General features: G+C 52.5%; 10 protein-coding genes across 10 annotated transcripts; 4 read left to right on the top strand and 6 right to left on the bottom strand.

Moving 5' to 3' along the window:
• Positions 1-609: 609 nt before the first annotated feature.
• Positions 610-2,324, top strand: J4E90_000785 (uncharacterized protein; the record flags this gene model as incomplete). The annotated part of the gene is made up of 4 exons (XM_051430380.1): positions 610-871; positions 938-1,285; positions 1,350-1,475; positions 1,525-2,324. 4 exons carry the CDS (start codon positions 610-612, stop codon positions 2,322-2,324), a joined length of 1,536 nt encoding a protein of 511 aa, XP_051295867.1.
• Positions 2,325-2,487: 163 nt separating this feature from the next.
• J4E90_000786 (uncharacterized protein) lies at positions 2,488-4,373 on the bottom strand (the record flags this gene model as incomplete). Its single annotated transcript, XM_051430381.1, has 2 exons — positions 2,488-4,259; positions 4,313-4,373. 2 exons carry the CDS (start codon positions 4,371-4,373, stop codon positions 2,488-2,490), a joined length of 1,833 nt encoding a protein of 610 aa, XP_051295868.1.
• An 898-nt stretch (positions 4,374-5,271) lies between these two features.
• J4E90_000787 (uncharacterized protein) lies at positions 5,272-6,739 on the bottom strand (the record flags this gene model as incomplete). Its single annotated transcript, XM_051430382.1, has 3 exons — positions 5,272-5,470; positions 5,529-5,737; positions 5,786-6,739. The coding sequence occupies 3 exons, from the start codon at positions 6,737-6,739 to the stop codon at positions 5,272-5,274; spliced, it is 1,362 nt and encodes a 453-aa protein (XP_051295869.1).
• Positions 6,740-8,094: 1,355 nt separating this feature from the next.
• On the top strand, positions 8,095-10,195 carry J4E90_000788 (uncharacterized protein; the record flags this gene model as incomplete). The annotated part of the gene is made up of 4 exons (XM_051430383.1): positions 8,095-8,382; positions 8,595-8,825; positions 9,695-10,006; positions 10,088-10,195. 4 exons carry the CDS (start codon positions 8,095-8,097, stop codon positions 10,193-10,195), a joined length of 939 nt encoding a protein of 312 aa, XP_051295870.1.
• Positions 10,196-10,815: 620 nt separating this feature from the next.
• On the bottom strand, positions 10,816-12,270 carry J4E90_000789 (uncharacterized protein; the record flags this gene model as incomplete). The annotated part of the gene is made up of 1 exon (XM_051430384.1): positions 10,816-12,270. One exon carries the CDS (start codon positions 12,268-12,270, stop codon positions 10,816-10,818), a length of 1,455 nt encoding a protein of 484 aa, XP_051295871.1.
• A 1,675-nt stretch (positions 12,271-13,945) lies between these two features.
• J4E90_000790 (uncharacterized protein) lies at positions 13,946-14,450 on the bottom strand (the record flags this gene model as incomplete). Its single annotated transcript, XM_051430385.1, has 2 exons — positions 13,946-14,336; positions 14,395-14,450. The coding sequence occupies 2 exons, from the start codon at positions 14,448-14,450 to the stop codon at positions 13,946-13,948; spliced, it is 447 nt and encodes a 148-aa protein (XP_051295872.1).
• Positions 14,451-17,770: 3,320 nt separating this feature from the next.
• J4E90_000791 (uncharacterized protein) lies at positions 17,771-18,286 on the top strand (the record flags this gene model as incomplete). Its single annotated transcript, XM_051430386.1, has 2 exons — positions 17,771-17,833; positions 17,912-18,286. 2 exons carry the CDS (start codon positions 17,771-17,773, stop codon positions 18,284-18,286), a joined length of 438 nt encoding a protein of 145 aa, XP_051295873.1.
• A 423-nt stretch (positions 18,287-18,709) lies between these two features.
• On the bottom strand, positions 18,710-19,389 carry RPS11A (ribosomal 40S subunit protein S11A; the record flags this gene model as incomplete). Its single annotated transcript, XM_051430387.1, has 4 exons — positions 18,710-18,936; positions 19,027-19,231; positions 19,290-19,320; positions 19,373-19,389. 4 exons carry the CDS (start codon positions 19,387-19,389, stop codon positions 18,710-18,712), a joined length of 480 nt encoding a protein of 159 aa, XP_051295874.1.
• A 256-nt stretch (positions 19,390-19,645) lies between these two features.
• Positions 19,646-20,724, top strand: J4E90_000793 (uncharacterized protein; the record flags this gene model as incomplete). Its single annotated transcript, XM_051430388.1, has 2 exons — positions 19,646-19,810; positions 19,864-20,724. The coding sequence occupies 2 exons, from the start codon at positions 19,646-19,648 to the stop codon at positions 20,722-20,724; spliced, it is 1,026 nt and encodes a 341-aa protein (XP_051295875.1).
• A 404-nt stretch (positions 20,725-21,128) lies between these two features.
• Positions 21,129-23,376, bottom strand: J4E90_000794 (uncharacterized protein; the record flags this gene model as incomplete). Its single annotated transcript, XM_051430389.1, has 4 exons — positions 21,129-21,221; positions 21,276-22,408; positions 22,457-22,852; positions 22,905-23,376. The coding sequence occupies 4 exons, from the start codon at positions 23,374-23,376 to the stop codon at positions 21,129-21,131; spliced, it is 2,094 nt and encodes a 697-aa protein (XP_051295876.1).
• Between the last annotated feature and the right edge of the window lie 1,872 nt (positions 23,377-25,248).

The raw sequence follows: 25,248 nt of genomic DNA on the forward strand, positions 1-25,248 counted from the left end.
CTTGCGTACACTTCCGTTCTGCAGGGCTTATTTCCGAGATATCGCTCTTACCTTTTGCAGTTGCTAAACATACAAAGTCCATAGGCGCTCACGACGTTGGCTACCGTTGTACCCCTCATCAGGGACCAACACACCACCTTCCTAACGTCACCTAGCGCCCCGCAAGCGACGGGGAGCGTTATCAGCCGCGATACTATCTCCACTGACATCATCACGTCTACACATTATCAATCTGCTATCACACGCAGCACTCTTGGCTGTTCCTCGGAAGAAAGATCTCGCTGTGTCGCCTACGATGCAGGCTAGAGATCTGGGACCTATCGCGCATTCATCGGCTTGTCGCTACAGGGTTCACGATAAGGGATGCTGGTCGGAAGAAACGATGTTTGGCTAGTATTGAGGATGCAGAAACGATCTTCGATAGATGCTCCTTGATAGGTAATGCTGTTTGCCGGATATGAGGTCGGCATGCATGTGAGGGGCGACACGGCATTGCAGATGTTGAGATCGTAGGGTACTGGGTTCGTTACATATACCATGTCGCACCGCATGTTACATGGAAACCAGAATAATATCTAGTTTACCTGTCCTCGTCTCTATATCGGCAAGATGAGCATCCCGGAGAAAGAGATAGCCCATGAGTCGAAATCGGGCGACACTTCTCCCTCGCGACCGCATTCAGACGTCGAGATTGGTACTGTCGAGGAGCCATCGAACAACGGTGATGAGGCACTCAAATTTCTTAAGAATGCGCACAATGTCGGTGCTCTCACGCCAGAGGATGAGCGAAGACTGGTTCGAAAGATTGATTGGATGATCATGCCATTGATGTGGTGTTGTTACTGCTTGCAGTATCTGGACAAGACACTAGGTATGTCAGCACTTTGCATTGCTGCATCACTACCCTGCAAGCAAAGACACTAACAGTCCGTGATAGTGAACTACGCAGCGGTGATGGGTCTCTACGAGGACGCGAACATCAACACGGCACAATTCTCCAACCTCGCTCTCTTCTTTTACGTATCTTACCTCGCGCTCGAGTTCCCTCATGGCTACGGCATGCAGCGTCTGCCTACTGCAAAGTATCTCGGCGCAGCAGTAATACTCTGGGGTCTTGTCACGGCACTCACTTGCGTGTGTAAGAACTACGGCGCTCTAGTCGCTACACGTGTCCTGTTGGGTTGCTTCGAGTCGGCCGTCGCGCCCAGCTTGATCCTGATAACTTCGATGTGGTATAAGAAGAAAGAACAACCGCTGCGAACCGGTATCTGGTATCTAGGAGTCGGTAAGTCCTGGCTGTACGAAATGCATGTGAGACATATGCTGACTTCGTACCTCTACCCCTGCAGGAACTGGAACCATTATTGGAAGTCTGATCAGTTTCGGGTTTCAGCACTACGAAAGTGACACTTTTACTAGCTGGCAGATCATGTTCTTGGTCGTGGGCCTAGTTACTGTCTCAGTCGGTATAACTGGTATGCTGATCTCTATCTCTGGTTCTCGGAATGGTACTGACTTACGTAGTGGTGTTGCTTCTTCCCGACAACCCGATGTCTTCTCGCCTAACACCAGCAGAGAAGGTATGGGCAATCGAACGTCTACGCGAGAACCAGACTGGCATCGAGAACACGCATTTCAAGTTTCACCAAGTGCTTGACTGCTTCAAAGATCCGCAGACGTGGATGTTATCGATCATCACCATATCATCCAATGTACCCAATGGTGCAGTGTCTTCCTACCAGGCCACGCTCATCAAGTCATTTGGCTTCAGCTCTAAGACTACAGCTTTGCTACAGCTACCTTCGGGCGCCGTCAGCGTCATCTCAATCCTCATCGCTACATATCTCGCCGGCCGTTTCAACCAACGCGCACTGAACGTCGTCTCCTTGCTCATACCTGGAGCGCTGGGAGGCTGCCTCATGGCTTTCCTCCCCGGCGAATCCAGAGTGGGAAAGCTCATCGGGAACTATCTTACCAACTGCATTGGCTCCAGCTTACCGCTCCTCTACTCCTGGGTATCTGCGAACATTGCCGGTCATACGAAGAAAGTAACCATGAACGCTATTTTGCTCATGTCTTTCTGTCTGGGAAACATCATCGGACCGTTAACATTCCGCCAAGGCGATGGGCCTGATTTCGTACCAGCCAAGGTCACCATCGTAGTGACTTGCGCATTTGCGGCTGCTATGGCGCTCGTGTTGAGAGCCTACTACATGTGGGAAAATAAGAAGAGGGATCGAGAGGATGATGGAACGCATCTAGAGAATGAAGAGTTCCTTGATCTGACGGATCGCGAGAATAGAAGGTTTAGGTATAGGTTATAGGTTGGGCAAAAGGATAAATAGCCTAATGGGCAAGCGCGAGGCGGATCGGCACGAACCTCCTTCTCACACTCAAATCACCGGCCATACTGAATTGGACTCCATCAGATGCAAGAAAATTTATAAGTTGATCGACGCTAATTTACATTCTACAGGTTACCCTATCCTACGGGGTACCAGCACTGCCGCGTAGTTCACTAATGATAATATTCGCCGCCTTCTCACCAATAACAAGCGCCGTGTTATTCGTATTACCACCCACATTCTCCGGAGGGATACTGAGATCCGCAATCTTCAACCCCTTGATGCCGTGCACGTTCAAGGAGGAATCAACAACACCATCCTCCTCCCTCGGCGCCATCTTGCACGTGCCAAGCGAGTGCCACGTTGTGTTGACGTTCTCTCGTAGCCACTGCTCGATGGCAGCATCGTCTTCCTTGCTGTATACCAGATCCTTGACGTCTTCCAAAGGCCCTTCGACATTCTCTTGTAGGGCGACCGCGGAATCGGCAGCGAACTTTGGATGACCTCCAGCCAATTCGCCACGGTAGAACTTCGTACGTCGCAAGATCTCGCGTTGCTTCTTGTACGCCCAGATCTGCTTCTTGAGGTCGATGTCGTCTTTGTCGTTGAAGAAGCCCACGTCGAAGTCTAGTGGGTCATCATGCTTCGGACCGGTGATGTGCATATGTCCGCGCGAGTATGGGTACGCGGTGTAGTTACCTGCTGTGACGTACTGGCCCGCAGGTATGCTTGCTGGGTCGCCCAAGAAGCAAGACACCAGACCGCACAGCATCAACGGACGGTTTGGAGCATCCTTGAAGTCGCGGTTCCACGCTTCTTGGAACTCTGGTCCGAGAGAAGTGACTTCTTCTTCAGTAGGGCGAAGCTTGGAAGATATATCGATGCCGTTCCAGCCTAGCATGGGGTCTTTGTTCTTCATCATCTCGGCAACGTCGGCACGTCCGCTCAGAATGCCATCGATCGTCTGGTCGGGTGCCAGGGCAGTCTTGTAGGGGTAGAGAAGGAGGTGGTGGTCTTGGTAGTCCTTTCCTACACCAGGTAACTCTTCCACAAGAGGTACACCAGCACGTTCGAGGATCTCCTTGGAGCCCAGACCCGAACGTTCGAGAATGGGTGGTGTACCGCAAGCACCAGATGTGACGACGACCAACTTGCGAGCCTTCACAGCCTTCACAGGATGCATGCTCAGACCAATTTCAGCTTGGAATTCTGGGTTTGGTGTGTATTCGACACCCGTGGCACGTTTGTTCTCGTCGAACAGCACGCGCACCACCTTCGATTCGACGAGAACGTGAAGGTTGGAATACCGCTCATCTTCGAGCTTCGGGTGGAGATATGTGTGTGCGGTATCTTGGCGTTTGCCCTCTGGTGAGACGTAGCGTTGCCATCGCGCAATACCGTTGTTATCGTCCAGGTTCTGCAGATCTTCGATCTCAGGGTAGCCGACCTTCTCAGCTGCGCTTATGAAGTCATCTTCAGCAGCCTTTGCGCGATAACCTCCGTCTGAGACATGGATTGGTCCGCTGTGGCCGTGGTGCTCTTTCGCTCCGGGCCCGTGGTAGGTCTCTAGCTTCTTTAGGTGCGGCCACATTTCCTCAGCTGACCAGCCAGGTGTGTTCCAGCTATCGAAGTCGGATCTTTGTGCTCGTGTGTACATCATGAAATTGATGGAACTGCCTCCGCCCAAAGTACCACCGCAAGGTACAATGGGTTCGCGATCGGCTAGCTGCTTCGACTTGTTTCCTTTGTAGAAGAGAGCGGTCTTGGTGGCAGGCAGTAGGTTCTGCAGGTAGAAAACGGGGTTTACAACGCTGGCGACATCTTTGTTGTTCGCGCCCCCTTCGATTACAAGAATAGAGAGGGAGGGGTCATCTTCAGCAAGTCGACCGGCTATGATACAACCCGCTGTACCGCCTATAAAAAGATGTCAGTGGGGGAATCAATGAGGGTGAATATGATAGACATACCTCCAGCGATGATGACATCTACCTCATTAATGTCGTCTGCAAGCTTGTTGTATATACCCATGATGAAATTCTGTTATGATCTGGGCACTTTGAGAAGATGTTCGGATACCAGATGACAAGACAACTGTCAAGAGTCAGATTTGGGAGTCCAGCAATCCGTTTAAGTAAATGTTCAGTATTTCTTTGCCCCTCGCAAATAAAGTTCGGCCACTTACAGTCCATCGCAGACCATTTATCGGATGCCATAGGTTTTTTGTGAACTTGAGTACCGCACTACCCCATCTTCTGCTCTTTTCGACTTGGCGCCGGTGATACTAGCGGACCCTTTCCGCGCATCTAGATGGCGACCCCAAGGCTTAGGGGACGCTACGAGCTATTAGCTCTCACAACAATTGAACGATCTCCCATGCCGTCCACTCAGGATAGCCTTGTGTTTGCGCTATCAGCCATGGTGGTGGTGAATAGCACATCAGGTGTTCTTTCCCCGCATTCGTGAGCCGTAACCTAACGGCGATCATATGCGCCTGTCCGAGAACCGCGGATAACAATTGTGAAAAGAAGGACGTAGAGAGGTACAATCTAGAACGTGTGTTCCACGCAGTTTTTCAATTTTGAGCTGGTGGTGGTGATGTTAGCAAACACTTCATTCGTAGAGCACAAAAGATAAGAGAGATTGTGAAAGAGTGTAATGAGGTATCTTGGAATTTCCGAAGGCCTACTTTCGGATACTTGAACCCTGCAGCCCACTAACACTGCGCATTCGGAACCATGGATCGATGCACGGTAACCGCAAGAGTCGATGGCATGTGCAGGCTAAGGCACTAGGACGCAAAGTCCCGGCTTGCTGGGGCGAAACTTCATGAAAAAGGAAAGCTACCCTCGATCACATCCACAAATGGCTGCCTTCTTCAGAAACACGAACCGAGTTTTCGCCGTGCGACGATGCCAAGCATCGCATCTTAGAAGAGCCGATCAAGACCCATGTCAAGTATGTTTTGGAACTCGACGCGACGCTTGCCAGCGGTACTACGCTTTTTGGGCTTGGCGTCCGCCGCGATGTAGTGCTCGATGATGTTGACGGTGGGGCCCAACGTATGGAAGGGTGCAAGATTGTCGAGCATGAGGTTAGCGCTCTCATTGTCTTGAATGGAGTCGTGCCTTAGGAGCGCAATGTCAGTGATTGCTCGAAAGTAAATCGTACCTTGGGCTGACTTACCAATGGATGACGACCTCTCGCAAGTCTGGCGCTTTCAACAAGATCTCGAATACGAAATTGGAGCGCTGGCGAAGAAGGGCAGGGAAGATGGCCTCGATGGAATCGGTAGTGTCGGCGCGGATCCAGGCTGAATCCCAAACGAAAGTTATATCAACCTTTCGAATGTTCTCCATAGGAGAAAAGGCAGCGTCGGTGATCTGGCTGAAAGCCTAAACATTGGTGTACAAAGTCAGTAAATGTGCCACATTAATTCATACAGGGAAATGACTTGCCTCCTCGAAGAAAGACGTGTGGGCGAAGCTACCAGTGGCGTCGATACGTAGAACGGCTACATCGTAGAACCAGTTCTTTGCCTCGTTGTTCAGCTGGCGGGAGGCCAACAGGAGCTGGACCGGCGGAGGACAGTGAGTGATGCGCATGAAGTTCGGTATGTGGCGCCACTTGTTGTGGGGTCGGAATACGGGTGCTGGGGGTGGAGGAGGAGGCTGAGCTGTAACGACTGTGGCGGCAGCGTTACCACTGTCATCGACCAAATCTTCGTCGCCCTCGCTATCGCCTTCGGCCTCTTCTTCATTGTGTAGCTGGGCACCCTCGGTCTCTTCGCCGTCGTCGCCCTCATCCTCGCCGTCGCCCTCACCGGCATGTCCTTGTCCAGGTTCTTCCTCTGCCATCCCATCTTCGGAGTGGTGGTCAGGGTCAACTTGAGCCGTAGCTGGGGCTGGAACGTGGACGCTAGCAGTTGCCGACTGGGTATCGTGCGCGCCGGCAACAGCTTCCTCTACCTCATCGTCCTCGTCTTCACCGTCCAATTCGGATTCAGACTCATCTTCAGCTTCATCCTCATCATTGCCATCTTCCTGCTCTGCTCCTTCGTCCTCATTTCCATCTTCGTCTTCGTCCTCGTCCTCGTTTTCGCTGTCCTCCGCGGCATTTTCGTTCTCTTCTTGATCATCCTCCTCACTGTTGTACTCGCTGACAGCACTCTCTTCATCGTAATCATCGTAGTCGTTGGCGTATACGACGCGCGGGGTGGGACCGTTGGGGTTGTCAATGGCGTCTTGGGCAATGAGTTCCTTGACCTCTTTCTTCTCGAACCAGTAGCGGAGCAGCTTCTTAGGCTTGACGTCGCGCACGGCCACATGCTCGAAAATGGAGTGTCGCACCTCGAGCGGGAGGTCCATGAAAGCGGGTGCAGCCTTGTCGTTGGTCATGGCGGGCAGTTGGTCGCGCGTGAGTTTTGTAGAATGAGCTGCGCAGGGAGATGTAAGGTAGAGAGGCTTGCGAGCGGGATTGGCAGCAAACTAGAGAGAGAATACGGGCGAGATCAGGGTTCAAGTAAAGTTGGCGCCGCAGTTGCCTGCAGTGGGCTGCGCGGGGCTTGCAGGCGTTTGTGTAGCCAGAAACGCTTGAACGTGGAGCAGGACCAGAAGTAAAGGAGCGGACAAGAGCCACTGAGGGGCACGCCCAAGCGTCGAGAGGTCCATCATGACCAACAGGGCGCTCAGGTCTGGATGCGTCGTTTCGCAGTCGCTGGTAGCTATGGAGTCGCAGTTGACCCACCGTCGCGCCTTCCCCACGGAGCTTGACGCGCTACGTCAGCCCCTTGCCTGATTGGCTGCAGCCATCTCGCGACTCCCGACCAGCTTCCACTCCATTAGACTCAATGAACGTCATCCTTTCCATCGCGTGCCACGACATCTCAGCATTGCCGAAACCTTTACATGGCAGCGCAAGTCCCCAGCCACCAGGCTGCACGTCGTGTATCTCATGTGAGATCCTTCCCAGCACAGGAGCAGCCCCAAGTATGCATACTGAACATCACGCGCGAGAATTCTGTGCAAGGCTTCGAACCATGAGTCTAATACATGGACACACTCATACGCTCGTAGTGCATCAATTCATCCCTTGTATCATGCTATACGCGTAGTCCCCGGGCTGCCCGTACGCTCCTTCCGAATTGCTGACACCACGCTCATCACGAAAGAGCACTTCCGCTGAGCCCTACTACCCTACGTGGACAGGTCATAGGCTGTAAAAGATGCAGCCACACTCGAAAGCTAGCATTTCTTCTTTAGCACTTGTATTTGCTGGTCCACCTATTGCTGCAGCACGCCCATCCCGCGGACGATGTTTGGGTAACTGGCTAATCGAGGCATGTAGAGGAGGCTGCAAGCTCAAGGCACTTGCCGCTTCTTCAACGAGGAGACTCGAGACTTCCCTGACTATCACGTTTCAGAGCAAGCCTGCTCTCTTCGGAGCAGAACCGGTGTCGGCGTTCAGCATGTTCCTCCTTCTTATGCCTACAACAACAGTAAACACAACATACCATGGAGCAGCAGCAACTCACTGCTGCTGCCCGCCTACAAGCTACGCGCATGCCCATTGCTGAGTATATAATCCCTTCCTCGGGTCTCCATCCTCCATTTCTCTCTCACATCCCAACTCAGCCCAGCAACTCTACCAACAACTCTTCTACCCAGCTCATCCATCCATCATCCATACCTGAGCCCACCCCATCAACGCATTCCGCAGGCAGAGCTTGGTTACTCCAACCACGACCTACGCCATGCGTCTCACCACCAGTGTCATCGCTGGCTTCATCGCCTTCGGTGCCGCTACGCCTGCCGGCCTGGCAGTCAAGCCAAGTTCCATTGAGGACCCTGTCGATGCTGTCCCAGCCCAACACACTCCCGTCGTGGACGGAAACTGGCACATTGGCTGCGACAAGAACAACTACTGCTCCTACTACCAGGGAGGCGACTTGGCTGTTGGCAACACCAACTCAGTGTCCCCTCGTACCATTGCTCTGTCGGAAGCCTCGTGCAAGCAGTGCTCAACTGAGGACCCTTGCGACGTAAGTCTTCCTTATGTCCTCTTCTTTCAGAATAGGATGATCTTTGCTGACGTTCTGTCTGGTAGTATTGCACGTCTTACAGTTTCTATTGTCGGGACTGCGACCACTACCAATGTTTCGACGCATTTTTGGATTGGCACAACTGCTTCGACATCCAACCCGAGCTTGCCGACGTCATCCGTAATCACACAGTCACAGCCAACATCCTCGAGACCACCATCAGCACCTCTGTTGTAACTGTGACCGCCATGCCTACTTCTGAGGCGTCGATTTCCGACATCACCACGACCATCACGCTTGCTCGTACAGCCGTAGCCCCGACGCACACTGGTCTGGCCCCTCGGGATGAGCTAGCCTCCAACGATGGCGACAACCAGTCACCTACTCGTCGCACTGCCTTCAAGCAGTCGGAATGCTTCCCTTGCAACGACCAAACTTGCCCAGTACGTTGATTCGTCCCAGGTTTCTTGCCTGTACTCAGCTTGCTAACTTATCTTTTCTCAGGAATGCCACGCCGACTGCGCAGAGTGCGACAAGTACCTTTGCAACAACTTAGCCACTCACATGACGGTGTGCATGAGCGTCCGTTCCAAATGGCAGCCCCCGGGCTTCAACGTCTCTACCTCCGGACCCAGCGAGACCACAACTACCACCGAGACAGTGGTCATTTCGACCGTCGTTGGCCCCACGTCCTCGCCAGTCGTCACCGTCACCGTGTCCGCCCCTCTTACCAGTACCACTACTGTTGTCGTAGCTCCTCAGAGCTCCCCATGCACTACGACCACTACTTCGATACCTGTAGTAACCAGCACTGTGACAGTGGTTACTCAGCGTCCACAGACAAGCACTGTGACAGTTGTTGCTCAGCGTCCACAGATCACCACTGTCGTCGTGACAGCTCCTCGGGTTCAGACTACCACTGTCGTCGTGGCAGCCCCTCAGATTCAGATTAATACCGTCACTGTGGAAAAGCCGGCTTCCACCGTAATCTACCAGCAGCCAGGCACCACATCCATTGTCACCTATCACTACCATGATCCAGCGTCCACCATCATGCTCCAGCCACCAACTGTTACGGCTTCGCGCTCACCACACGTGCTCGAGATTCCCGTCACTGTGATCACGACCGCGACCCACACCGTAGCCAGGTCAGTTCGTGCCAACCAAACCCCTGCGCCTATGTCTCCCCGCGATAGCATTATCGCCAAGCCAATGTGCGACTCTTGCGACGGTAACCCGGAGTGCGATGTAAGTTGAAGCACCAGTCCGTCGTGTGCTCATAGAACTTCTGATTGATTTCCGCTACAAACAGGGGTGCGATTTCGCTTGCGACGAAGACCAAGGCTGTGAGCACTTCCTGTGCAAAGACCCTCTCAGCGAAGCGGAGCTCTGCATAAGCTACCTAGATGACGCCGAGGCGTCCAAAGCATACGACACGTCCATGGCTTCCGGCGATTTCCTTGGCTCCGCCGCGATGCTTCTGGTGCTCGCTGGCGATGACGCCCCTACTTCCAACACAACGACCACCCATTTGCAGCCGGCGATCTCCAACGGAACCCGGCCAGACTTTTCCTTCGCCGATGAGGATTGCTATTTGTGCGAGTCCGGTGATGAGTCTTGCAACGTAAGTCACTGCCTTGCCCACCCACCACCTGCAATGTTGCATCATCTTCATTGCTATAGTTCGTCGACTAACTCCTCCCAGATGTGCGACTGGCAGTTCACCTGCGGCATCAAGAAGAAGTGCTTCCACAACGGCGCGCGCGAAGTTGTCGAGTTGTGCTTCGAGAAAGGCGAGAAGTGCCGTCCTTGAACCGATTCCGCCGGGCATTCCTCTTCGTGCCGACTGAAGCGAGCCATCCTGCGATGCCACGAACCGATGAGGTAGCTGGATTGTCGCTTTTGGCTCTGCTGTCTTTTTGCACGCTTCGTTGGTCGCGTCGCTCCGTTTCACGCTAGTGTGAGCTTGCGCTGGCTTCTGCCATGTTCTTTCTCCTGTTGTTTCTCTTCCCCTTTGTTGCTCCGCGTTAGTAGTCTGTAGCTTCTTCTGAATGCATTACATCCCCTTAATTTCTGAGATACTTGCTTCCTTGTTGATGTATGCTCACCGATCGCATGTTCTCACTACTTGCTTCGCAACTTGCCGATGGAGTCCGCGATGGTCAGTCGTTCTCAAAGAGGCCGCTCACTCGACTCATGATTGCTTCAGTGACACTGTCCTGCATTGGAACCGTGCATACAATTGACCGATACACTTACAATCGGCACTGGGTGACATATACCTGGCAGATTGCCTGTCATGAAAGCCCCCAGGACGCATACAAATCGGACATACGATACAAGTGTACATCCTTTGTTCTCATTTTTTGGAATACATACCCTTTTCTTAAGTCGAAACTTCATCTAGTCAAGGAGATTCCAGAGCCATCTCATTCAACCCCAGACTAAGTCGATTCTCTCGCCCTTGACCTTCGAATTGAACCACTCGTAGATCTCAACATCACTCTGTACTACACGTGCACCATCGAGAACCCCACTTCTACCTAGCCTCTCCGTCGCGAATTGTAATTCCATGGTTGCCAAGTTCCTAGCGATGCACGCTCTGCTTCCTGCGCCAAATGCGAACCAGTATTTCGACATAGCTTCTGTTGAATTCAGCCATCTTTCAGGCCGGAAGCTTCTTGGTGAGGGAAAGATGTCCGGGTTGAAGTGCAGCTCATAGGCCGAGCAACCGACAATAGAGCCAGCTGGGAAGTAGGTGTTCTTGAAAGTCCAACCCCCTGCAGGGACGGTATGAGGTAAGCGCGTAGGATTTGCCATACTGATTCGGAGGCCTTCTTTGACAATAGCGTTGAGATAGGGTAGCGCTTGAACGTCCTGTGCATCCGGGCCAAGGGCAACGTTACCCTTGATCTCTTCCTTTAGTCTCTCGTACATATCTGGGTACAACGCTAGATTGCGCATGATCGTTGCCAAGTTCATCCCCGTAGAATCTGTCCCTGCGAAGATGAGATCTTTGCACTGTGCCTTAACTTCGGAGTCGCTGAGTCCCGCAGCGAGTAGGCGCCCGGGGTACGTTGTTGACTTCTCGGAGGTATTCGCTACCAGTGTGCCGATGAACTTGTCAACAAGCATCATGCTATCATCAGTCTCCGGATCGGGCAACCATTTGGCAACGGCCCATTCCAGCCACGTGAAAGCGAAATTTGGGAGGTAGAAGAAGCGACCGACAGCGACAAACGCGTCGACGAACGCGCTCACGCTGAGTACTGGACCGCGTTCGCTGACCCCATCGTAATTCTCCCGGAACAGGTGCGTAGAAACTGCGTCCACAGCCAGGCTTCGCGTCAAGTTGAGCACGTTGACAGGCCGCTTTGTCATGGCTTCGTCCCTCAATCGCTCCACCATGCGATCGACGCATCCCCAAATCGCTCTCTCATTTTCCCTCAATGCCTTTGTTGAGAACAGCGGGACCACAGCTTTCGCTCTTGGGCTCCTGTAGTCCGTATCGATAGTCGAGAAAATAGTCTTGTGGCCATCAATGTCGAAATTTGCGTAGCACGCCGCTTTCGGAAAGCCTCCTTTCGATACGTAGATTGCGGGTATAGCATCTGCGTCGCTTATATCGACTTCATTCGGTGAGACTCGGACATACGGGCCGTATTGTTCGTGGAGTTTGTGGATAGTGCTTGCTTCGTCTCCGATGTAGGCGTGGTAGTGAAGAAAGATGCTGGTCAACTTAGGTAAGATGGGTCCAGGGATGTGGGATAGAGGATGGAAGTAGATGCGATATACTGATCGGATCAATACAAGCAGGAAAGGCGTGAAGAACAAGGTTGTTATGGGATGAGCTGCTATCGCGCCAACAACAAGGCTTTGGAGTGCCATCGGAATAAAGTACAGCTGAACAGGCTACATTGGCGCTCTTGCAGATGTCGTGTGTTTTATATGAGTCGTGGTTGGTTGAGTCACCATAGCGTTAGTGGGGTGCTATCAACGGCGATCATGGAGATAAGCGTCATCCACTCCCACTTTGAACTCTCTTTGACATTGCAGAAACTGGGACGCATTATACATTGTTGCTCTACATAAATATATGTAGTCTAAACTTCCCTCATTATTACTCATTTTCGTTCCCTTTGATGCTGCCGGCATTGTCAACCCGCGAAACCCGCTAACGGCAAGCACATCAAGCAATGTCCCCTCTTCTTCTAACTAGCCATCTAACTCAAATCACTGGCCCTACCATCCTTGGTTGAAGGCGTCAACTCCACGTCCGCAGTATAATCAGCCCTCGCACCCTTCTTCGACCTCCTCCACTGATGCACAGCAATGCAACTCAGCAGAGCCATTCCCGCATGTAGAAGGCCTAATACCCCTTGTAATCCCACCTCAGCATACCCAAGGCTATCCCAATACGACTTGTTGTAGGTGTTGCTCTCATCGTTGTAAATGATGAGCGTGTGTAGAAAGCAGATGGCCCCATAAAGACACACCATGACTAAGGATGCAGTGAGGGAAAGGATAGGATGGAATAAATTTGGTGCGGAGGCTGAAGAGGGTATAGCCACGAGGCTGAAGAGAGTGTAAATGGTATCGGGGATCATTGCGAATCCTGTGCGGAAGAACCAATCATTGCTATATACACAGTTAGTATGCGCTTTATTCGACCGGTCTTACTTTTGGAATCTGGGAAGACTACGTGCTGCGACTTACGCATAGCTTTGCCAACGGGGGTCGTTGTCGCGATCGTTAAATCCGTACTTAAAAGAAGCATTGTGGGAAATGATGATGATGATAAAGACAAAAAGAATAAATGCCTTTACGAGAAAGACATGGTGATGGAAGCGTGGAGGTCCTTGCCAAAGTGGACTTTTAGGACGAGTGAAAGATGCTAGGATGCCCATGTTTGGAGGTACTTTAGTAACGCGTAGATGAAGCTGTGGAAGAATCTCGGGAGTGCAATATATCTATACTAATAAAATGAGATGCGAGATTGAGTGGATGTGTTCTCACTATAAGTACCTCTACTTAGCAAGGCGCAAAAGAGAAAGTTGATCAACACACAGGTCGCCTTATCGTGGCGCGTACCTTCAACGCAGGTCCCGTATCTGTGCACTTGACGTCTCAGCCTGATGATCACCCCGCAATTCCTCGACTATTTCGAAGATCGACCCAAGGGCAAAATAGCTGGCTTTTGTTGGTTGGTGTCAAACACAGCCTACCATGCCAAGTTCGGGCTGTGTTGCCGGTCAAGCATAGGTACCGTAAGCGAGGCGCGCCACTAGAGGAAGATGTGTAAAACTAGCTCGTGTACGCAGTACAAAAGAATGACATAATCATCGAAACTACTTTCGCAAGGTGAAACTGAAACGGGGGATTATTCGTGATATTGAATGCTCGACTAGAGCAACAGCCTACGAGCCGATATGCGGCATTTCATGCAACATCTTGGCCTGGAAACCCCCATAGACGCCCACTCCAACACCACGGCATGGTGGTGACCGATCCAGTGATGATATGCAACGCTGACGGCATCCAGCTTGCCTCAAAGATGAGAAGTCTAGTTCTCAAGATGAACACCTAAACATGCGTTAGCTCGGAGATCAAACTCGCGATTGCACAAATGCTTACTATCAACATTGTTGTTGTAGATCATGTTGGTGTTGTTGTTCTTGAGGTAGCAGTTCTGGTCAAACCAAGTAACGGCAACACATCCTGTTGTAACAGAACACACGTCCACACACTTGGTCATGGACTCGGTTGACTTGTAGGCAATGTCGCCACCATAGTAGTCCCAGTTGCACTGTGCAATGAACGGCTTCTGGTTCGCAGTGGTGTACCTGCACTTGTCATCGGTAGGGCAGTCGATGACGTCGGTGCATGTCGAGGAGCCAGGCGCGGGCTCTGCGATGGTCGGGCCCTTGAGCTGATTGCCGGTGGACACGTTGGTTCTGCAGGATGAGTTAGAAAGTTGTTGGCAATAGATGGACGTGTTAGAGACAAACTTACGCTGGCCGGGCAGTACCCTTGGGGTTGCCCAGAAGGTAGCAGAAGCTTCCCTTCATGTTGAATGCGACGCAATCCTTGTGTCGAGAGCAAGCATCTGCGCAGTCGACGAATACATCGGCCTTTAAAGGTGTGAATAGTATTCTAGTCTTCCTCGGGATTGCAACGTACCTGGGCAGAGTCGATGATGGGGCCGTTGTAGTCAGTCGCACAGGTGAGCTGGAATACAGCACCGTTGGTGGAGGTAGATACGCAACCGTTCCAGCGAGGGCATGTAGGTATAGCGGGGCAGTTTCGCATCTGGCGCGGAACCAGTGCAGAAAGTGCAGCCGTCGAAGCGATGAGTGTATAGTGCTGTGGCATGGTCAGTATACCTCATGAAATCGCGCATATAGCCCCGAAATGGCTGCTTGGATACAGATCTTGCATCGCAGCTTGTCCAGGAGTTTTGAAACTCTGATTTGAACGGAAAATATGCGGCATGGCTGCAGAACTGAACAATTGTGACTTACCATCTTGAGTGGTGGTGGTGAGGGTTGGAAGGAACGGATGAGTGAGTATGAGCCGGAAGAGAAAAGGGTTGGATGAAGAGATATGGGCTACGGAGAAGCCTCAGACCGTATCTGTCTTGTGGTTGAAGCTAATAGTGATGCGGGCTTCGTGACGAAGACTGTGGGGTATTTGGAACTGATACCATGGTCCGGTGTCGCCTACAGCAAATGACAGGTCTTCGGATGTGGGCGATAACAACGACCAGACCCTGACATGTTCTTGTGATCGTAAAAGCTCATATTCTCCAATCAACGAACCTCGTGGACCTCCACCACATCTCAGGCACATGAGCCTAGACCTGAGGTATCCTTATAATTGCAACCGTGCAGCCAGCTGCATTCATACCTTCTCCACCGGCTCTCCAGGAATCCACGTGCCGTTGCCAGATAATGTACCTGGCCTGGTATAATCCAAAGTTCTCCCACCTCTTACATAAGCCCACCGGAAGTACTCGTTGATTCCACTATCAAGTGGCCTGCGCCACTCAAAAGAAGCTCCACCTAGCCCATCATCGTAGAACGCGCGGTCGCGCTCAACATCATTTACTAAGACACTTATGCCTTCAATTCCGACCGGGTGTGCTTCGTACCGAAATGTCGCGACCAGCGCCTCGGTACCAAAATTGACGGTGGCGTCCGCTATCTTGGGAACCACGGAGTTAAACTTCGCATCAGCGCGAAGTGCAGCAGAAGTCTGCAAGACGGAGTCAAAGTCCCAGCGCGCTATTCCATTGACGAAAAGACCCAACAGAATGCCTTGGTACAGTAAAGACGGTCGTGTTTGCAAACTCGTGCCCGGCAGCAACAATATCGCGAGGATGTAATGGTGGATCCTTAGATTTACGCCTGGGATAGTCAAGCAGACAATGATTCCAAGAATGAAAAGTCCATACAAGCCGAGGTAGCGGAGCAGGCGGCCTTCGAGCCAGAAGAAATATACTTGCCCTACAATGATGACCACCAGCACCAGAACGATGATTGCCAAGGCTAGCTTTGCCCCGGGTTGTTGTTCCAGATCGTGCGAGGTAAGTCGAGATATCGGTATCCAATCAAAAGTATAATTTGAAAGTGCTCCAATCCAGGCGCCACCTTGCCAAAAGAGTGCTTTCTCAAAATGAGCAGTCATGCCAAGTAATGACCTCTTCACGGTAGTGGAGTATATGACAACGGCCACAAACATTGCCGGTAAAAGTCGCTTCGCGAACATGGACAGATGATCCGGAAGAACAGTAGTGTTTCGGGAGGACGCCGACGGTGGGTCGGAAACAAAGCTCACGTGGGCAAAAACAAGGCTGAAGATCGCAAAGAAGATCTTGGGTGACGTGGTGAAGATAGCAAGCGCAGCAGTGACGAGGAGCGAAACAGGAAGCAAGGCTGACCGAGGGTCGGAAGCGGAGTGGAAGCTATCGTCATAGCCTACGGAAAAGGCAAGCGGGAAGTACGAATCGAAAGGCAAGGATTCGATGCCGTGTCGCTTAGTACTGGCGAAACTGTCATGCTCACCAACGAGAGTAATCCGACCAGAGCCTACGAGGATGAAGATAACATGTCAGTATATGTCTTACACACAGTTCGTACGGGCAGTTCCTTACCACCTTTCCGGCCATCCACAATGCCAGCATGGATCGCGGATCCGCAGATGAAACTGTCTCCACGGTAAAATCCCGTACCGATGACAAGCGGTCGGTAGTTTACTTCGAGAGGTCCAACAATGTGCGGATTCAAGATCTGCACGTCGCCGCACTTCGCTGGACACCGGAAGGCGAATGAATGGTTGCTGAAAGGGCGGCAATCGATCCCATCGATTCCGCATTCGTTCTTTCGTTTCCAGAGCGTGTCTACGCAATCGAGGTTGATCACGCTATTGCCATCCCCATCGCGGAGCGGTAGTTGTTCAGTGAGAAACCACACAAATATAACAAGCCATAGCAGTAGCACAGCAAAGAGCCAGATGGGTTTATTGAACCCGTGTGCTTCCGTCCATTGGGCCGGATACGCTTGGATGGCTGGGAAGACTGGCTGAATGGACTGGATGCGAGGTGGCTCTGGACCGCGCAAGAAGCGAAGGAAAGTACGTCGGCCACTACGCGCAGGCAACGCGTTGTCTTCGAAGTCCATCTCTTCTCTTGTCAACAGATGGGCTTCTTCGTCCCTGTCAGCGGCTCCAGTAAGAGGGTGGCTCGCGTCATCTTCAACGTCATTGTCGTTCGGACCGCTTTGTAACGAGATGCGCATGGTCAGCTGCAGCAAGTTGAACATGCATGAGAAATGTAGTCATTGACAATAGACATTGTGGTCTGAGATGAAACATGTTGAATGATCAACAGCGCCATTTTCTCAAGGTGCCTTATCGATAACATATCTCACTCAGTGCCATCTGGTGTCGGGCACCCTTGTCTTTTGGAGAGAAAGTTGAATGACTTTGCAGTGTATGGTCTTATCTCGCGTCGTTACTGCTTCTGGTGACCTCGTTGTATTCAGCTACTGTCACACAGCTGACCTAACATGGGAGGCACGTCGTACACCTTTGGTTAGCCTCTTAGGAACAACCACCTCATCATCACGTCTACGATCATCGCCCTTGCACCAAAAATGTCAGTTACAATCAGACGCTAAAGGTATAAGCTGCGTTTCCTGTTATGCTGTTGTAATAGGTCTATACCATGGGCAGAGGTATGATTCCAGGCATACCTCCGCGACGAGCACAGGCCAAGACCCTTAGATGCCGCTGGTTCTACAGAAGGCCGAACATTTGCCAAATACAACACTCGACGTGCGCACGCGTCGACGACTCTACTCACTGACCAAGCAACCAATTGCTCGCCATTATGGATGCGCTACAATCCTATCTCCCTCAAGCGGAAGGGCTACTGCCCAAATGGCTTCTCTTTGTATGTCCTGTTCTCCGGGCTTGCGACTGTCATTTCCATGCAGTCTGTCATCGTAGCATAAACTCATAATTCCCGCAGGTCGCCATAGTCTCCGTCGGCAACAGCCTCCAATGCTACGCCACGCTCTCCTTCACTTCGCGCGTCTACAACCCTACAGCAATTGATCCGCCCCCTACCACGCCGAAACACGTAACCGCTCTCTCGTCGCGCACATTCGGAACATGGACTTTCTTGACGGGCATGGTTCGACTTTACGCTGCATACAACATCAACAATCCGAGCTTCTATCAATTGGCTTTGTGGACTTATGCTATAGCCTGGGGACACTTCATGAGTGAATGGTTTGTGTATGGAACTACAAGATGGGGCAAACCATTGGCTGGACCGGTGATAGTCGCAACTTCAAGTTTGATCTGGATGTGGATGCAGTGGGATTTCTACGTCAAGGCCTAGCGTGGGGGGCTGGGGAGTATTGGGTATCGAAATGGAGATAGTGATGTAATGTTAATGTGTACAAAGACGCGTTCATTCGGTGTCTCTTCTCACAACTTGAACCAGGGACATGTCATAGTACAGGAAGACGTGATGTTATGCAGACACTAATCGCCAGGGCTCCCAATGCAAACACATGTACCAAGATCCATCACGCTGCAGCATGAACAGCAATGGACTTTTGACCCGCCTCGGGGCTTGTTTGACCACTCGAGGACTTTCATTGATCGTAGCTGAAGAAACATACATGGCCCATGGGACTCCGATACCTCAATCCTTGATGCCGAATTTTGACGACTATATCGAAAGCCGTCACACTCCGCCTCAACCAAGTTTCTTTCCGTTGCTGATCATGAACCGTTACACCATCCCTTTTCTATGCACTTAGAACTTGTTGAACTGCTTAGCAGCCTTTCCCTTTCGGGGGAGGACACGGAGGACGTTGAAGCGGACGGTCTTGGAGAGGGGCCTGCACTGGCCAACGACGACCTGGTCACCGGGCTCGACACGGAAAGCGGGGGAGACGTGTGCGGCGAGGTTCTTGTGGCGCTTCTCGTAACGGGAGTACTTGGGGATGAAGTGAAGGTATTCACGGCGGATGATCAAGGTGCCTGTAATTCGTTAGTTCTTGCTGCCCATTTCTTTCTGATATTCCTGTTGCGGCCTGGTGTACGCGCTCCGAGAATTGGGCTAACACGTACGGTGCATCTTGGTGGACATGACAGTTCCGGTAAGGATACGGCCACGGATGGAGACCATGCCGGTGAATGGGCACTTCTTGTCGATGTAGGTACCCTCAATGGCGGTCTTGGGCGTACGGAAGCCCAGACCAACGTCCTTGTACCATCTCCTGGCGCGGGTGTTCTTGCGGGGTCCGCCGACCTTGTGGTTGAGGAAGATGTGAGGCTATCGCATCGCATTAGTATCGGACGTGCTGGGGGCTCGCGAAATGGGCGTGTAGTACCTGCTTCTGGAAAGCGCGCTCCGACTGGACACTATTTCGCAATCAGTATTTGTCGAGAGTATTCGCAGTATCGCACAACGTACGTGAGTTCGGTCGCCATGGTTGCGGGTCGGGTGGTATTGTCGAGCTTTCGGTGTTGCTCTAGGATCGCAATATTCGATCGCTTGTGTGGAGAAAGGTTCCTCCGGTGCCGAGGGCTAGCGCGAGCCTAGTGGCCAGCCTCGGCAGGGCCCAGAGCGAAGCCGCGAGATTGTCGCGAGGGCTAACGGAGCATGCGAACTTCAATGCTGCATCCGCTTGCAACTGCTCCTTAGCTTTATCAACCCAATTTCTGGCCGCTCCCATATTTGCTCTCCATGGCAGGCATCCTCGAGCCGTTTGGTGTTCACATCGACGCAAGCAACTCGTTCGTGCAGGCTGCTGTCTATGGCCTCCTGCTCGTAGGCGTTGCATCTTTCGCAGCACCTGTCATTAGCACCATTCGAGTTCTTCTCAGCTTGTTTGTGCTGCCAGGTAAATCTGTATGCCCCTCCAAACATTCCTGACCCTCTCGGATGTTTCTAACCCCCACCAGCTCAGCACATTCGGACCCCGCGGCACCTGGGCCCTCATAACTGGTGCCTCTGACGGCATTGGCAAAGAGTTCGCCCTCTCCCTCGCAGCCAAGGGTTACAACCTCATCCTCGTTTCGCGTACGCAATCGAAGCTCGACTCCCTCTCCGCCGACATCACGTCCAAGTATGGCCCTAAGATCGCCGTCAAGACGCTGGCTATGGACTTCGCGCAGAACAAAGATGCCGACTACAACAATATGAAGAAGCTCATTGACGGTCTCGACATCAGCATACTAGTCAACAATGTTGGCTTGAGCCACAGCATCCCAGTACCATTCATCGAGACACCCAAGCAGGAGATGAACGACATCATCATGATCAACTGCATGGCTACTCTTCGTGTCACACAGCTCGTCACCCCCGGCATGGTGTCTCGCAAGCGTGGACTCGTCCTCACCATGGCTTCCTTTGGCGGCTTCTTCCCTACACCCCTTCTCGCGACCTACTCCGGCAGCAAGGCTTTCCTACAACAATGGTCCACCGCGCTGGCTTCCGAACTCGAGCCCCACGGCGTATACGTCCAATGTGTTCAGTCTCACCTCGTCACCACGGCCATGTCCAAGATCCGCAAGACGTCTGCACTCGTTCCGAACCCCAAGCAATTCGTAAACGCTACACTAAGCAAGATTGGAAGGAGTGGAGGTGCACAAGGCGTAGCTTTCACGAGCACACCGTACTGGAGCCACGGACTCATGCACTGGTTCCTTTCGCGCTTCTTGGGTGAGCGCTCGGATACTGTTGTCAAGGTGAACAGGGGCATGCACGAGAGCATCCGGAAGCGTGCCCTGCGAAAGGCTGAGAGGGACGCTAAGAAGCAGTAAGCTATCCGCTTGGTGGACCTGTCTTCTCAACCACACAACAAGTCAACTCGGATCTCAACCACGTGAGACGCTGCGGAGCAGCATGGGAGTGGGTGCTTTCGTCGAGCTTCACTGCACATCGATGTAATGTCCAAATGCGCAAGGGAATACCTTTTTCGCGATCTATCAATATGTATAGAGACAAATTTCTGGGATCAAGATTCACACAGAATAAGCATTTAACTAAGACCCCTGCGCCGTGCTATAGCAACAAGGATATAACTACATCGCCTTCTCCACACTAAGGAAGAGGATATTCCGCCAACTCAATTCATATAGTCATAGGAAAATTGCAACGAGGCCAAGCATGTTGTTCAAAGATCACGCTAAGTGTCCTTCGACTTTTTGCTTCTGACAACACGTCTCTAAGACGACTTGCCATAGGCCTGGTCAACTTCCTTCTGGTACTGCTTCAAGATACCCTTGCGGTTGAGCTTCTGTGCGGCAGTGGTGAGGCCCTGTTATAATGTCAGCATTCTGTAGACTTTCTTCCATGTTACAGAGGTACTTACGTTCTGTGGTGTCCACTCCTCGTCTGCTAGCACAACACCCTCAATCATCTCGAATCCAGCCAGACCACCCTTTTGGCCAGCCTGCTGCAATTGCTTGAGCACGGCAGAATTGATCTTCTTGTCGTGAACAAGTTCCTCGAGGTGATCTCCCTGGACACCCTCTGCGGCGGCAATCTTCTTCAGTTGTGGTTCGGTGGGCACGATGATCGCGACAGGCTTCTGGCGATCTTCTGCAGCGTAGACGCAGATGTTTGCGACAATGGGTGCGGAGCGGTAGACAGACTCGAGCTTCTCGAGAGCAATGTACTCTCCAGCAAGTGTCTTGACCAAGTTCTTCTTGCGGTCAATGATGCGGACTTCACCGTTGGCGTTGAACTCTCCAACGTCACCAGTCTTGAACCATCCGTCGTCGGTGAAGGCCTCCTTGGTCTCCTCAGGCATGTCCAGGTAACCGTCTACGACACCACCGCCACGGATCCAGATTTCTCCCTGAGGCGGGTTGTTGGTGGAGAAGTAGCCGGCATCCGCGAAGTCGACGAGCTTCATCTCGACTGAAGCAGGCATCTCACCGAGGGCGTGCTCGTTCCAGGCCAAGGGGTCCATAAGCGCACCCATGGCGCAGGTTTCGGTCAGACCGTATCCGCTGATCATGGGTGTAATGGCAATGGAGATGAAGCGCTGCGTCTCCTTTGAGATGGGTCCACCACCGTTCAAGCAGATTCGAAGTCTACCTCCGGTGGCTTCCTTGACCTTGTTGAAGACAATGGCATCGAGAATACCACTACCTGGCAGTCCAGAACCAAGGAGGAAGCCCTTGGCGGCGAACGCTCCCCAGAACATGTTGCTCTTGACAGCGCCTCCCGCCTCAACCTTGTTGACGATGCCCTTCTTGATGGTCTCCCACACCTGCGGTACACCGACCATGACCGTTGGCTTCAGCTCACGGATATCACCAGCGCAGTTGCGCACGGACTGGTCCGAGAGCGTCCTGATGGTTCCGTAGCCCATGGTACCACCCCAGTAGAGCACGGCGTTCTCGAATACGAACTCGAGGATATGCGCGGCGGGGAGGTAGGTGATGAGAACGTCGCCCGGTCCGAGGTACTTGCCTACAATAACATCGACACCAGCAACTGAAAGAGGTCAGTACTTTGTTTACATGCTCGCAGCAGGAGACTTACTAGCAGCGATGACGTTGCGGTGCTTGATCATGACTCCCTTGGGGGTGCCTGTAGATCCAGACGTGTACATGATGCAGGCCAGATCGTCTGCCTTGGGCGGGATAGGCTCCGCAGGGCTCTCCTCGCCCAACTTGACCAGCTCGTCGAAGCTCATAACCTTCAGGTGCGGGTGCGCCTGGGTAAGTGTATCAATGTCCTTCTGCTTGGGGTCGTTCTTGGTGCAGTATACGACGACCTGGACGTCCTTGGCCTCCTTCATTGGGTTGACGAGCTTGGGTAGCAGCTCAGGGTCGGTGAACATGACCTTTGCGTTGGTCTGAAGCATAGAATGCCTGAGACCCTCTTCTCCGAGCGTGTCGTATGCGGTAACAATGGCCATAGACTGGGAGATGGCACCTGCAAGCATGATGAGTTAATGGTTCTTGTACGTGTACACGCGACTGCTTACCGTGTGCGGACGCCAGCCATTGCATGCTCGTGGCGGCGAACAGGTGGAGCCTGTCTTGCGGGTTAAAGCCCAGCGACTTCAGGCCCGAGCCTACTGCGAGCGCCATCTTCTCAAACTCGACGAAGCTCTTGTACTTGTACGGGCTGAGCTCGAAGTACTGCCACTTCTTGTCGACTTCCTGCTCCTTGCCATCGACCATCTTCTTGACCTTCTTGGTCTCCTCATGTATGTTGACGATGCGACGCGCACCGACTGCCTTTGCATTGCCGTACTTGGCGGCAGCGTGTCGCAGTACGTCGTACAATGTCTCTACGTTGTCGTGGGGCTTCAGTACCAGACCGTCTTTCGCGGCCAGGTTGCGACGCGGCAGCGTCTCGCCCTCGATCTTCTCTGCATTCGCAGCTTCGCACGTGTAGGGCCCCGCCCGATGGTTCTTGGCCTGGGGCATCAGCTTCTTGAGGTCTTGCGGCATCTTGGCGGCTCTGGGGTGGGCGCTGTCCAGAGTGACGACCGTGTGTGATGGGGATGGGTATGTGTAGGGGTATAGGGCAAAGGGTATCACAAAAAGTGCAAAAAGCAGCGAGAGGGTATATGGAGAGTGTGTCGTCGCCAGCGGGGAACGGCGGATGTGATGAGGTTGGTGTGTTGGGAGCTTATGCGCTTGTTATGCTTTCCCGGTCGCTAAATCGACGACCTGGCTGGGGTGGCCGAGCTTCTTGATGACCTCACTCAGCCACCGCAAGCTCTGGGCACCTGGGGCCAGCCGCTGCTCCACTTCTTTTCTGTCGAACGAGATGCGACTGAAGATCGACAGCGCAGCACACATCGCAAGGTCTGCCAGGTCGTCTCAGCCTCCCGCCGTCGTGTCCTGTCGACGTATTCTTCGCGTTGGAAACCTGCTCGACCTCACGCCGTCGTGAGACGCAGTTGAGTCGGCCTGCAGTTGGCCAAGGAATCCGGAGACTCTTCCAAGACGCGCAGCTGTCTCCTTTTGACGCTTTCGCTCCGTTGCCAACCTTAACGCAGGTGCAAGGATCGAGCGGATAATCGCAGGCCGCTGTCGCCTGAGCGTTGCCAAGATGCGGAGTCTCACGGAGATTCTGGCAACGGGGCCCATCCTGGACCCTGAAGAAGGTGTGTAAAACGCCCTGGAGTACACGAATGTACTCATCGAATCACATCCTTATGCTGGTCCTCGGCTCAACATATTGCTGTGTCGTTGCGATTCGCTCTCACGTACGCCCAATGTGGAACATGTCGCAAGACTGCAAACAAGTCATCATCGATAGGTTACTCATCAAATCACGCAGAAGCCTTCGTTGTCTTTTCGCAAGATATTCCTTCTCAGTCTCTTGGTTTCATCGATGAGCCGGCGGCAACTCTAGATCTCAGCGTGGCGGGCCATGATCTGGTCATTCACCACTCAAGAGGTCTGCTGACTTCCAGTCGTAAAGAAGGGACGACCGGTGCCGGTAAGTAGTTCTGTGTTTGCCATAATTTTCTCCGGGGTCGCGCGTTGCCCCCTACGTTCCCCATTTCAGTTGAATTTGACCTCTCATGCGGGCTCCTACAATAGCATCTCAGCTATAGTGGCCTGGGTTGGCCATACAGGACTAGTAGATAGCCGACCAAATTCATTGCAATGAGAACTATCACGCTCTACATGCCATACTCCGCTCCGCTCCCGCCAACTAACGCCTAAATAGTAGTGTGGAAAGTCACCCCGTTGTTCGCAACATGGATCGCCTCCCCCACAAATTTCCTCTTCACATCCTCCCTTCTCACACCCAGCTCCAGCATCCTCGAGCTCGGCGCAGGCGTATCCGGTATCGTCGCACTCTGCTTAGGTCCCCTAGTCGCAAGCTACACAGCCACTGACCAGGACTATGTGCTCAAGATACTACGGCAGAATATCGCCGAGAACCTTGACACCGTCATACCGACAAAAAGAAAGAATGGGAAGGGAATTAAGAAACAGCAAGGTCAGCTGAAGGGAGAAGGAGGAAATAGTGGCGATCGCATCACAACACTGCAATTAGATTGGGAGACAGATGCAACTTCTCGTCTCAACCCCGTGGACATGATCGTATCGTGCGATTGCGTCTACAACGAAGCTTTGATTGAGCCGCTCAACACGACGTGTGCTGCGATATGTAGGTTGAAGGATGACAAGGACGAGCCAACGCTTTGTCTTATTGCGCAGCAGCTGCGCAGTCCCGAGGTCTTTGAGACTTGGTTGAAAAGTTTTCATCGGTATTTTCACGTCTGGCAGGTGCCTGATAAGATGCTGGGTGAGGGCTTGAAAGAGGGCAGTGGTTTTGTGGTGCATATCGGTGTCGTAAGA

The sequence above is a fragment of the Alternaria incomplexa genome (genome assembly GCF_024043165.1).
Source record: "Alternaria incomplexa strain BMP 0042 chromosome Unknown scaffold_1, whole genome shotgun sequence".
In the NCBI taxonomy this organism is placed as follows: domain Eukaryota; kingdom Fungi; phylum Ascomycota; class Dothideomycetes; order Pleosporales; family Pleosporaceae; genus Alternaria; species Alternaria incomplexa.